The sequence below is a fragment of the Lemur catta genome, chromosome 11 (genome assembly GCF_020740605.2).
Source record: "Lemur catta isolate mLemCat1 chromosome 11, mLemCat1.pri, whole genome shotgun sequence".
NCBI lineage: Eukaryota > Metazoa > Chordata > Mammalia > Primates > Lemuridae > Lemur > Lemur catta.
In genome coordinates, this window is record NC_059138.1 from 61,481,690 (window position 1) to 61,495,429 (window position 13,740).

Genomic DNA, 13,740 nt, shown 5'->3' on the forward strand with positions numbered 1-13,740 from the left:
ATGTCAAAGTATATTTTGAGGGGAAATATGTGGTTTCCTTTAACCGCCTTCACATCCCAGGGGACAGATGCCAAAAAATTAGACAATCTGTTGTTTTCGTGAAAGATCAGTTCATAAACTAGAAAATACCATGTAAACATAAAATGTCAGAGTGTGAAATCGAGAGTCAAAGTGGATGTAAATTTAGGTATCTCCTGATAAGTGTAAACATTGGGAAAATGATTAGAATTATTTGGGCCTCCACCTCCACCTCCCTAACTTCTGGGGTTGTTGTGAAGATTGAATGAGCAGTATGTGTGTGTGTGTGTGTGTGTGTGTGTGTGTGTGTGTGTGTAACTTTGCATAGGGCCTAGCACTGAGCCAACACTCCAAAAACAGTACATGTTGTTATTGTTTCATTTTTCAGATATTTATTTGGATTGGGAAAGATGCTAATGAAGTTGAGAAAGCAGAATCTTTGAAGTCTGGTAAGATCCCATGGACAATTATGGCAGTGCCCTGACTGCTTTTTGCTACCAGATCTTCCAAAAATACATATCAAAACTGAGAAATAGCTTAGCTTTCATCTTCAGAATTAAAGAGTAATGGAATTTTTTTAAACCGGAGAATTTCAGAATGGGCACAAGAAAAAGATGCTTTGTTACCTAACTTAGAATATAATTTTATCAACTCATTCTGATAAACTTAAATTCATTTAAGCCCTTGTTTTAATATGAGAATAATAAAACCCCCATAACTATGCGAGCCTAGATTTTTTTTTTTAACTTCATGCTGTTCTTTCTGGCACAATTTTCTTTTTATTGAAGGTATAGCAATGATTATGCCATCAAAATAATTCTATAAAGTTTTGAATTTTTTCAGGCATTAATGAGACTCATTATGCTTTCCATAGCAGATGAGAGAAATCAAAAAGAAATTGTTCATATTTGTCTACTTGAGAGCAATGAAAATTTATTACTTTTATTGGAAGAATTCTAATTCTGTGGTTATTTTCGTTTAACCAAGGCTAACTGAATTCATATGTTTTTGCAACTCTTTTTAGCCAAAATGTACCTTCAGACAGACCCTTCTGGAAGAGACAAGAGGACACCAATTGTCATCATTAAACAGGGCCATGAGCCACCCACATTCACAGGCTGGTTCCTGGGCTGGGATTCCAGCAGGTGGTAAATTTATTTTTGTAAAAAGCAAACAAACAAATAAAATTGGGCAGTTGTACCATTGCTGGGGTTTTTTGCTGGGGGAGGGGAGCAGCTGTTTGTTTTTTTGGCTTTAAAAAATTAACCTTAACCCAGTAGGATTGCTTGAGCCCAGAAGTCTGAGGTTGCTGTGAGCAAGGCTGACGCAACGGCACTCTAGCCCGGGCAACAGAGTGAGACTCTGTCTCAAAAAAAAAAAAAAAATTAACCTTAACCAAACAGCTATTTTTTAATGCCTAGCATTGGTTTGAAATACTTTTTAAACTGGAATTTCCTTAGTAAATATATTAAAATAACCTAAAATAAATTTTTGTTATGGGCCAATATTAACTCTTCTAGAAACTGATTTATATCTTTTTATATGACCTTTTAAAAGTAAAAGGCTATGCACAATCTGGAGGGATTTGTCAGGTAGAACATTTTGTAACTCAGCGGTCATTAGCCAAACTTGTTCTTGAACATGCCAGAGAAGAAAGCTGTAATGTCTTGGAGGTTATTCTCTTTTCTATATATTGTGTTTAAAAGCATTGTATGTTTGCAGTAAGGTTTATGTTAAGATGGCTTTTGAAATTTATTGTTATTTCCCTTCTTTAGTGAGGGTGACTTTGATGCCATTAACTTCTAAGTGTCATTTTTTTAAGAGGAACTTTCTTTTTTACCTTTATAAAAGCCTTTGAAAACACAGCTCTTTCATGACAAAATAAATTGTATTCTTATCCACTTAGATATATATATTCAACAGTACATGTTTAATATCACAAAAGATACATACAGAAAAACCTCACTAATGTTTTTCAATATTAAAACATCTCTATTTGAAAAGGTTTTGTGTTGTGACATTTTATTCAAACTTGATATGAGTTAATTACGTTATCAATTTCAAGGTTAAATATTTTTATGCATAAATGGATATAGATTTAATATTTCTTAATTCATCCTCGTTAAATGGTTAAGATTAAACAACTTTTCCATGGTTAGATAATTATGAAAAATTTTAAATATTGTATAGTACATATGAAACACGGGCCTCCAGAAGACAGGAGTTGGGACAGAATCTAGAGCCCCAGTAAGGGAGAAAGGACTTTGGTAGAGGGGTAGGGGGTGGGTAGTTGAAGTGGGGAAGCTACACTTCCATGGAAAGAGGAAACGGAGCAGGGAAGTGACCTGAGGAATTCTTACCTTCTCTCTGGGGAAATGAAGGGCACATGTGTTTCAAATTGGGTCCTGCCATGGAGAAGTGGACCCAGTTCCATTATGGCCTAATGGTCAATGGTCCTGTGAGGTCCTGAAGCTTGCGTGGGTGGCAAGGAAGCAGAGAAAAGCTATCCTTGCAGGTCCTGTTCATTCAATAAATATTTATTTAGTGTCTACTCAGCATCAGGCACTATTCTAGGCATTTTGGATCCAACATGAATGAAACAGACAAAATCCCAACTTCTATGGAGTTTATATTCCAGGGAAGAGGCCAAGAAAAACAAAGTCAACAAGTAGATACACTATAACATACATTAGAAAATAAGTTCCATGGAGGTGAAAATACAGCGACCGGAGGCGAGGGAATACTAAGTGGAGAGTGGTGCGGTGTGCCATTCTCATAGGATGGTCAGGGAAGCCTGTTGAGTAGGTGATACTGAAACAGAGAATCAGCAGAGGGTGGGGAGTGAACCTCTGGTTGCACCCAGGCAGAGGGAGTGCCAAATACAAAGGCCTTGACTGGGGAGCGTGCGTGATAGAGTGGGCTGAAGTCTGAAGATGCAGGGAGATGTGGTAGGACTCTCTCCTGCTGTCACTACTGGAGTAGAAAAAATTCCATCTCATGCAGAATTGCCCTGTTAAGCCTGAGTGGTATGAAGATTGCTTTCCCAAATCCCAAACCCAGGGCCTCAGAGCCTGTGATGAGAACTGAGCAGATAGCAGCGTCAGCAGCACAAGCACTCAGGGGAAGAAGTCTCTTCTGAGCAGCGTTTTCTAAACTCAACAGTGGGCTTGTTCGCAGAAATTACCAGCAACTGCAGCAGCTAATTCCAAAACGACTTATGAGCTCTGTGCTTAGTAAACTGAAGGGCACTTGGTGGGAAGAAGGGATAAACAGGATTTGTAAAAATTACCTGGGAAGGGTCAGCTAGTTGGTGATTTAATTTCACACTCAAAGCTGATATGGCTTGAAGAAACATCTGCAACACGTGTAAAATCGATATAAAGGAAAAATAAAAACAGTCTACTTCTACAAAGGTAAACACTTGGAAGATAAAATAAAATTAGTTTAGAGACTGTTCCATTGTATGATATTGTGTAGTCTTAAAACTCAAATGCTATGCAATTTCTCATAGAAATTAGTCTTTTGTATTCACTAGATTTCTATGTAGTGATCTGCTTTTACTTTGTAATTTGTAGTCCTTGAAAGACTTTTTTTTAAAATAAAGTCCATCCTTACACTTAAAAAAAAAAAAAAAGAAAGAAATTAGTCTTTTGGATTTGAAATGTAGTTTCATACAGCCTAATTAATAAATATAAAAGTTCCACAGTTACTTTCTATTTTTCTTTGATGGCGCTAATGCTTATTCATTTGTAATATGAAACATAGATTTCTTTCTTCTCTTTGCTTTTATTCATAGATATTGGGGATGGGAAACCCAAACAAATATATTTAGTCCTCAGCTATTAGTGATTCACAGACCTTTCCTTGCTCCAAACAGTATATAGCACACTCATTTTTTGTGTAAAAGTTGTGACTAAAAACCAAAAATATATATTTCAGTGAATCCAGAAATTCAAGTACTAAATAATCTAGAATGAAATAGTAATGCGGACGTGGCACACGCCTGTGAATAGCCACTGCACTCCAGCCTAAGCAACACAGCCAGACCCCATTTCTTAAAAAAAAAAAAAAAAAAAGAAGAAGAAAAAGAAGTAGATCTCAGGAATTTAAAATAAGGAACCAGATTATGGCATTAACTTTCAGCAAAAGGCCAGGAAAGAAGGCACCTATGTAAAGTAAACCATTATTTTATAGCCTTAGCTATCATTTATTTATTTTGTTTTACAAAATAATCAGATAATTAGCTTCAAAATAACTTCTGTGTGGACATGTTATTCAGAGGGATGGAATTCTAGTGAAAATGAAAAGAATATTAGTATTTACAACATATAGAGGATGAGTGTGTTGTAATCCAGAAAGTGCATTTTCAAAAAATTTTTTCTTGTTCTATCTTATTTTCTCTCCACTATAACTTCTCCTCTTTTTAGGTTTAAAGACTTCTGTTAGATATTTTTAAAGTATGATATGTATTATACATATCCTTTGAAATAATTTTTCTCTTAAGTACCAGTCATCTTCACTGTGCTATTTAAAATATTAATAATGAAATACTTTGGCACTAAAAGAAATAAAATAAAAAGTTGGATCCATATCTTACTATGTATGCCTGGACAAATTCCATATAGTTCAAAAATCTAAATGTGAAAATGAAACTATAAAAATGGGAGAATACATGGAATTTTAAGGAAACAAGCTAAAATGAGATAATACCACACGATAGTACAGCTTCCTGATTTTTACATAGTGTTTCATATAAAAGACCAAATAAGAACTCTGAATTGGCTAAATTTCCCATATTCTAGCATCATGAAATAGAACTAATTATTTAACAGATGTAAAATATATAGACACAAACATGTATATAAGGTAACACTTTTAAATGTTTTTTTTTTTTTTTTTTTGAGACAGAGTCTCACTCTGTTGCCTGGGCTAGAGTGAGTGCCGTGGCGTCAGCCTAGCTCACAGCAACCTCAAACTACTGGGCTTAAGCGATCCTCCTGCCTCAACCTCCCAGGTAGCTGGGACTACAGGCATGCGCCACCATGCCTGGCTAATTTTTTCTATATATATTTTATTTGGCCAGATAATTTCTTTCTATTTTTAGTAGAGACGGGGTCTCACTCTTGCTCAGGCTGGTCTCGAACTCCTGACCTTGAGTGATCCACCCGCCTCGGCCTCCCAGAGTGCTAGGATTACAGGCGTGAGCCACCCTGCCCAGCCTTAAATGTTTTTAAACATGACACTTTTGATACTCTGTATTTAAAATCAAGGTTGTTGAATCCTAGGTGTATTAATTTCCTATTGCTACTGTAAAACTTACCATGAATGTAATGACTTAAAACAATACAAATTTATTATCTTACAGTTCTGAAACTCAGAATGCGAAAATGTGTCAGTAGGGTTGTGTTCCTTCTAGAGTCTCTAGAGAAGAATCCATTTCCTTTCCTTTTTCAGCTTCCAGTGGCTGCCTGCATTCCTTAGTTTGTGTCCACTTCCTCCATCTTTAATGCTAGCAAAATAGCATCTTCAAATATGTCTATTTTCCTAGCTGGCTTCTGTTTTCAGAAGCAGAAGGTCACATCTGCTTACATCTCCTCCTCTGACTGATTCTCCTGCGTCCTCGCTTCACTTATAAAGACACTTTTGACTACATTGGGTCCAGTGGCTTATGGGATAATCCCAGATAATCTCCCCCATCCCGAGACCATTAATTTAATCATATCTGCAAAGTCCTTTTTGCCATGTAAGGTAAAATCCACAGGTTCCAGACGTCTTTGTCACAGTATGTGGACATCTTTGGGAGGATGTTATTCTGCCTGGGTTGAGAGGCCTACAGTAAAGCTAGTATTCTAGTCAGTTGTCATATGGGGTAAAATTTGATATCTTGAAAAGTTGGTAAATTTTCCCACTCTCTTCTATCCTACCTTAAGCCTAGACCCTCAGTTCTAAAATAGAAGTAAATGTGGCTGGGGGAAAATGTAGTCAACATTTCATCTCTTTCCTAATCCTTGTGAATTGCTGTTCTTGTTCTAACCTGACAATCTTATACACTTGGGCAGAAAGAAATCTCCCACACTGGGCTCGTATAAGGCAGTTGCTGTCTGCATAATTACAGTAATACTACCCGAAATACAAAATTATGTGTGGGATAATTATGGAGACAAGGGAGGAGTTGGTAGGATATTTCAGTTGAGTTTAATAAAAAACAAAGTGTTTTGAGCTAATGATCTAATTTCATAAGATTACTTTCAGCTTTGGTTTTTGAGAGTGGTATTTTTCTGTTCTCTGTCACAGGATGTCTGTGGATCTTACATATTCGAAAATCCAGTAAGGACATTGCTAGAATGGTAATATCCTCAGCTCATCATCAGTGAGAGACAGCCAACAGGCTTCTACTGGTAGATAGTAGTCATCCCAGGTTTGATCAAGAAAAATCATTATTTTGAGATTTCAACTTCTGAATGTATTATAAAAGTGTTGCAAAAAAGGTCTTGTTTTATAAGGCCAAGTATTATTTTACATGAGCTTTTACTGAGAGCATGAGAGAGAACATCTTTTTTATTTTATAATCCTTAAATCAGCACACTTATACGTGTCTGCATTTTATTCTTTCTTTCATATCCAGGAAGTCATCAGTTACTCAGAGCACAAACTATATATGCCTAACTGGCCCTGTAGAGTCCCCATAATTTCCTATATTATGACATTCCTAAAAAGAAGAGGCTGCGACCAAACACAGCTATAAATATTTCTCAAGGAATTTCATAAATAATATGGAAACAAATCACTCCATATTTCAGCACCAAAACTGCCACAAGCTCAGAAGGATATATAGGCAAAAGGGTCACAGAATAATGACCCCAGGCTGGAGCGCAGTGGTGTGATCACAGCTCACTGCAGCCTCCAAACTCGCAGTCTCAAGCGGTCCTCCCACCTCAGCCAGGAGGTGGGAGTAGCTGGGACTACAGGTTTGTCCCACATAATTTTATATGTAATTTAGGAGCAAAAAGTGTTGTTTGTAAATATGCATGTCATTTCCACCAAAGAGATGTGAAAAAAAATTTTTTAAAAAGCAAAGAAACAGGCCGGGCGTGGTGGCTCACGCCTGTAATCCTAGCACTCTGGGAGGCCGAGGTGGGTGGATGGTTCGAGGTCAGGAGTTCGAGACCAGCCTGAGCAAGAGTGAGACCCCGTTTCTACTAAAAAAAATAGAAAGAAATTATCTGGCCAACTAAAATATATATAGAAAAAATTAGTCGGGCATGGTGGTGCATGCCTGTTAGTCCCAGCTACTCGGGAGGCTGAGGCAGGAGGATTGCTTAAGCCCAGGAGTTTGAGGTTGCTGTGAGCTAGGCTGACGCCACGGCACTCACTCTAGCCAGGGCAACAAAGTGAAACTCTGTCTCAAAAAAAAAAAGCAAAGAAACAACAAAATATATTAATGTGATATCTATACCTGCTAAATGGTCTCCATTATCCATTCTTCTCTTTTCCTGTATAGTGAAAGAAACCCTGCCTGCATATCTTAGTAGGCCACATTCCCTGTGTCCCTGGTAGTTAAGGTGTGGTCATTTGACTAAATTCTGGCCAACGGCATGCAAGCAGAAGTTCTTTGAGTTATGAGGGCAGGTTTCTCATCACCTCCTTGAAAAGAAAGCTGTTTGCCCACCACTTTTCTATTCCCTTTCCCACTGACTGAGAAACGATGAGAGCTTGAATAGCCGCTTTGAGCCCAGAGACACAAAGTATAACACGTCTGCACAGGTAGCAGAGGGCAGAGCTTCCCTGTTATGACTAGATGTACTCATTTTAACACTGATAAGCAGAAAGAAAAAACATTCTATTTTGTTTGAGCCAATGTATTTCAGAGTCTCATTTTCCAGCAGTTTAGCCTGTACCCTAATTAATATAAAAACTAGTATCAGAAGTGGGGTTTTACTGTGAAAATGTTCTGGTCCTGCCTTAATGGTAGACTTGCTAAAAGGGAGTAAATATAACGGATATTGTGAGCTGAAAAGCCAGTAATTCTTTCCATGGTAAAATTGTAAAATCTTTACCAGTGGTAACTAAGAAGGCAGATATGTGTCTACCAAGCCTGTACCTCCTAAAAAAAAAAAAAAAAAAAGGGGCCTGAAAATTCAGGACATTAATGTGTATTGGCTGTTCGTTGCTGCTTTTAGCAATGTGCTATAAAAGAGAGATGAAGTCAGGCAGGAATTAATCAGTTTATAGCAGAAATTAAAGAAATATGATTCTGCTCTATTCTCAGCAGGTGGCAGGCAATCTAAATTGACTGAGGGATTAGTAACTTGGAAAAGTCAACTGTTTCTGTAAACAAACTAACAGTAGATAAACTTGTCACTCAGGATCTTGCTCAAGAGCCTTCCCTTAAGTATTCCCAACTAGAAATGGGAACCAATCCAGATACAAAATCAGATTAAGGGTGCTGTTTTCCCACTCAGTGTAGCTGCTATTAACTCAAGGAAGAGAGTGATGAAGCATTGTCAGGGTTATATCTAGATAAAGCCTTTGGCTGTGCTTTCTTCATACACAGCTGCCTGGAACCAAATAGACCAACTATGTTTTTGAGCAAATTATATTGCAAAAAAACCTGCAAACCTAGTTGACAAAGGCTTGCGATTATTTGATTGTAAAGCATCTCCCAAGACCCTAACCCTGAATCAGCAGAAAGTTGAGAAACTAGTGCTGCATTCAGCTTAAGACCTAGAATTCCTTGTCCATGATCACATCTAAAGTAGAAAAGAAGGTATGCCTTCCAGCATGCACTGTAGATGTGCCCTAGAGGATTATGGACAGGGAAGAATAATCCGAAGGGCAAAGCCAGGAGATCAAAAAGACAATGGACAAGGGAGTTTCCCAAGGAGCAGAGCCAAGTTCCTTGAGTCACTTACTTACATCAAGTAACTGATAGAGTAGGAGTCTTTGCAATTTCTGCCCAGCTAATTTCAGCATGGCTACAGACAACGACTCTGTGTGTTTCCCATTCTTCCCTTTTCCAAGTAGTAATTTCTATTGCAGTTATCCTGATTCTAGTCCATTTCCTTCCATTCTATTCTATTCCTAATATACCATTATATATCAGTACAAGTGGCAGTTAAATTATCTACTAGTTTATAGGTCACTGAATCAGAAGAAGCCCCATGAGGACTCATGTGAATAACTTTGCTGCTTGTAGAGATTCTAGATTCTGAGCCCAAAGCACTTTCTGGATTGGATTCTACATTGTTTATCCCTAGAAATGAGGTGAGTATGTCCTTGGTGTGGGATGAGAAAAACAGAAACAGCTGAGTTACCACACAAATGAGCTATGGCAGAAGCTGCTTTCTCCTAGTATTTAACGTCTCTTAATTCATTTTAAAAATAGAACCCACTGCATTTTGGCAAATATGTGGCTGTCCAGGTAGACATGAGATTTCTCAGCCTTATTTTGAGCTGACTGTGGCAATGTGACTCAGTTTTGACATCTGCCTAAAAGAACATTTACCTAAAAAGGAATGTTCTTGCTATGACAGTGTAACCTCTACACTAATAAATATAGCATTTGTCTTGCATTCAACAAGAATGACATAGGAAGCCACTAACTATTTCTAGGAATAGTAATGGAGTGAAAAATTATTTTAAAAATCTTCATCAATATCTTATGAGGCAAACAATATTTTATATCTTAAAAGCCAATGAGAAGAAAATGGTTTACTAAAGAGTACTTTTTCACAAAATTAGTAACAGGCAAGGTTAGTAGTTCAACGTAAATTGTATTTGACTATGTTTCTCTAGTTTAGCTAGTGGTTTTTCTCATCTCCAATTTCTAGCACAGGCCTAGGCATATATTAACAGTAGGTCTCAGCTGATATTCATTGAATGGCAATCTCAAGAATGAAATTGGTGCAAGATGATAAGGTAGAATATAAAGTTTGTGAGAACCTAAAATGATTATTCAGTTCTGTTGCAGAGGGTTTAACGCACCTAAGAGAAGAAAATAAGCACAGTTTCTGAATGCAGCACAGTAAAAACATCTATACTCAGAAAGCATAAAATAAAAATATGACACATTTCACTACATGAAAATATGATAATACGGTTATCCCTCAGTATCCATGGGGTATTGGTTCCAGGAACCCAATGGATACCAAAATCTGTGAATATTCAAGTCCCTTATGTAAAATGGTGTCGTATTTACATATAACCTACACACATCCTCCTGTATATTTTTAAATCATCTCTAGATTACTTATAATAACTAATACGATGTAAATGCTGTGTAACTAGTTCTTATACGATTTTGTTTTAAATTTTCATTATTTTTATTGTTTATTGTTATGTTGTTATTTTTATTATTTTTTTCCAAGTATTTTCAATCCATGGATGGAGAACTCACATAGATATAAAGGACCAACTATATCTAGGATCAAAAACAGATGAGAAACTTAGAAATGAATGTGTAATACCTAAAGCTAACATTATAGCTGTATAAGTAATTTCTTTCATTGAATAGGAGCTCTTACAAATCAATGAGTCAACAACCTAATAGAAAAATTGTCAAAGCTGGGAGGCCGAGGCAAGAGGATTGCCCAAGGTCAGAAGTTCAAGACCAGCCTGAGCAAGAGAGAGACCCCGTCTCTAATAAAAAATAGAAAGAAATTATCTGGACAACTAAAAATATATAGACAAAATTAGCCGGGCATGGTGGCGCATGCCTGTAGTCCCAGGTACTTGGGAGGCTGAGGCAGAAGGATTCCTTAAGCCCAGGAGTTTGAGGTTGCTGTGAGCTGATGCCATGGCATTCTAGCCAGGGCAAAAGAGCGAGACTCTGTCTCCGAAAAAAAAAAAAAAAAAAAAGAAAACTGGTCAAAGGATATGAACAGATAGTTCACAGAAAAGAATGAAAATGACCAATGAATAATGAAAAGATGTTCTAAGACACTCATAATTAAATTCGTAATAAAACAAAATCATATTTTCATCTATCTACCAGATCAGCAAATGTTAAAATATTACTGCTCATCAAAGTGCAGGGACACAGGTTCACCAATATACTGTTAATGGATATAAAAATTAGTCAAGACTTTTTGATCCATAGGACTTATTATTTTTGTAAACATACACAAAAAACATCATATATTTCTTAGAAAAACATGTGCTCTAATCTAAAACCAAAGACATTAGACTTGGGACATGTGGAAGAGAGAGATGTGGGTATTCCCAAGCAAGCTAATATGTCGGTGTCACTTCAAACGGATATATTGGCATATTTGTCTAATATTTATTCAGAGGAAAGAAAGGGTAGAAAGACCCAAAAAGCCTATTCTCAGCAGAAGTCAGCCTCGTCTCTCCTCTCTGATCCAAAAGTTCATACTCAACTTAATCAAACAGAAGTCCTGCAGTTACTTCTCCCTTGAAGAGCCATTTAGAGACCAACTATAATTATTCAAGCACAATCCTTCGTGTTTTCATCTCCTGTCTCAAATGGCTTAGCAAATAATTTTTCCCACCACCTACTGCTAGCAGTTCTGGCAAAGAATTGCCTCCACGTCATATTTTAAGTGATGTTTTGGCCTCCAGTAATGGTTAGGAATCCACTATAGATGTAAACATTAAGTGTCTCCCACCTGGCTCATCATTCGGTCATGCGGCAATTCTTATACCAGTCACCCTCCAAAGCTGCACACTGTGGAGGTATATTGCTGTGTAGTGATGTAAGCCCTTCTGCCAAAAAAATAAGTTCAGACTTACTTTGAATTAAAAAAAAAAACCCTAATATTTATTTAACCCTAATTCATTTGAACTGGGTGTGAAGTTAAAAGCTTACATATGCCTGGCTTATGTAAAATGACCATTAATTCCAGTTTGTTCTTGTCCCTGGGCAAGACAGATAACCTAGGAGAAAACAAAAATGACTTATAAATGCATTTCACAAAGGATGATATAAAAATAGCCATTAAACCGTTAAGAAGTGGCTCAGCTTTAACAGTCATTAGGAAATGGCTAAAATCAAAGATATTACTTGGTATTTACCAAGTAAAAATACTGGAGAGGATGCAGTACAACTGGAGCTTTTATCCACTGTTGGTGAAAGTATAAATCGATGCAATGGCTTTGACCATCACTTTCTACTAAAATGAACATACACATATCCTATGACCTAGAAATCCCCCTCCCTGGTATATCCAACAAAAATGCACATATCTGTGCGACAAAGGATATAACATTAATTTTTAAGTGATAATTTTTTTTTGCGTTGGCAAAAAATAATGAAGATACTAACTAGCAATTTCCTTGTATAATGCAATCAGTGGAAGATAAATCAGAGGCATTATTTTCTCTTGTGCGTTGCAACTTGTCTTATGATTTTTTCCTGTTTTTTAAGGATCTTTATGATTTTTGGGACAAATGATTTTTTTATACTAATGTGAAAACCAGCTAAGATCAGTCCTTTATTAACACATCATTTTCAGTATATAATTGACTATGATATTTGCATGTATTTCATCAAGTCTCCATCTCTTCAGGATGGTGATTTCTAGTATATTTTTCTCCTAATGTAGGAATAAGAATTTGGCAGTCATTTTATCTGTTATCTGTAAAAAATGGGTCTTTTAATTCAGTTAACATGACAAAAATCCATCTTATTTAGAGAGATTATTTTTAATATTATTATAATAAAAATGACATCTTCACCAAAAACACCTGATCATAAAATGGTTTTTTATCATTTTTGTGCTGATTGCAAACAATACTGAATTAAAATATTATTCCTGCAAATTTACTATGACTCAATCTAAGATTTTAATAATTCATAAATTAAGACCAACATTGATATAATCCACATCATTCTAGCTAATGGCAACTCCTAGGTAAACAGTAAACAAGAATGAGCTAATTTCATTTTCCCATAACTGGTGATGCCTGCAGTGGAGATAAGGACTGTGCCAGACATCATGTGCCTTTTGGGCATGGATATACAAAGCCACCATTATAGATTTGTATTAATGAAGGAAATGAAGGAGATAAAATCCAGAAGTATATCCATGGTCATCCAGGGGAAGAAAATGGTTTATATAATCCATTATACTACTACTTAACCTGGAGACAGATAACACGGATGAACATAATACAAATCACTGTCCCTATTCTGAGCCATATTTAATATCTTTTTTTTTTTTATTGAGACAGGATCTTGCTCTGTCATTGAAGCTGGAGTGCAGTGGTGTTATCATGCTCACTTTAACCCAGAACTGCTGAGCTCAAGCGATCCTCCTGCCTCAACCTCCCAAGTAGCTGAGACTACAGATGCATGCCACAACACCCAGCTAATTTTTTTATGTTTTGTAGAGGCAAGATCATGCTATATTGCTCAGGCTCGAACTCCTGGACTCAACCAGTCCTCCCACCTCGGCCTCCCAAAGTGCTAGGATTACAGGTATAAGCCACCCCACTTTGCTCATATTTAATATCTTGATAGAGCCACAGTGGCTGGCTAAAATGCCAAATCCTGACCAGGGACTTCCCCATGCAGAATATCTAGTCTCTCACTTTACAGAGTGTATCGCATGTGGCCTTGGAGTTCTGAGATACGTAGATTACTGCATGTGGGTATCTGGTGCACTGATAGCCTCACTCATTTGTAGCAAATGAAAACTAACAAAAGTTTCACAGCAGAGATAGTCTCATGTTTGGGCCTCATCTATTATTCCCTAGTAAATT

The 13,740-nt window shown here is 36.9% G+C and overlaps 1 protein-coding gene across 1 annotated transcript in view; it reads left to right on the forward strand.

The window, feature by feature from the left end:
- Positions 1-1,218, forward strand: part of SCIN (scinderin) — a 70,450-nt gene extending 69,232 nt beyond the window's left edge. Inside the window, exons 15-16 of the mRNA XM_045564680.1 lie at positions 407-467; positions 1,043-1,218. Coding sequence (XP_045420636.1) covers positions 407-467; positions 1,043-1,170 — 189 coding nt within the window. The 3' untranslated portion in view covers positions 1,171-1,218. The remainder of the gene's footprint in view (positions 1-406; positions 468-1,042) is intronic.
- Positions 1,219-13,740: the final 12,522 nt, after the last annotated feature.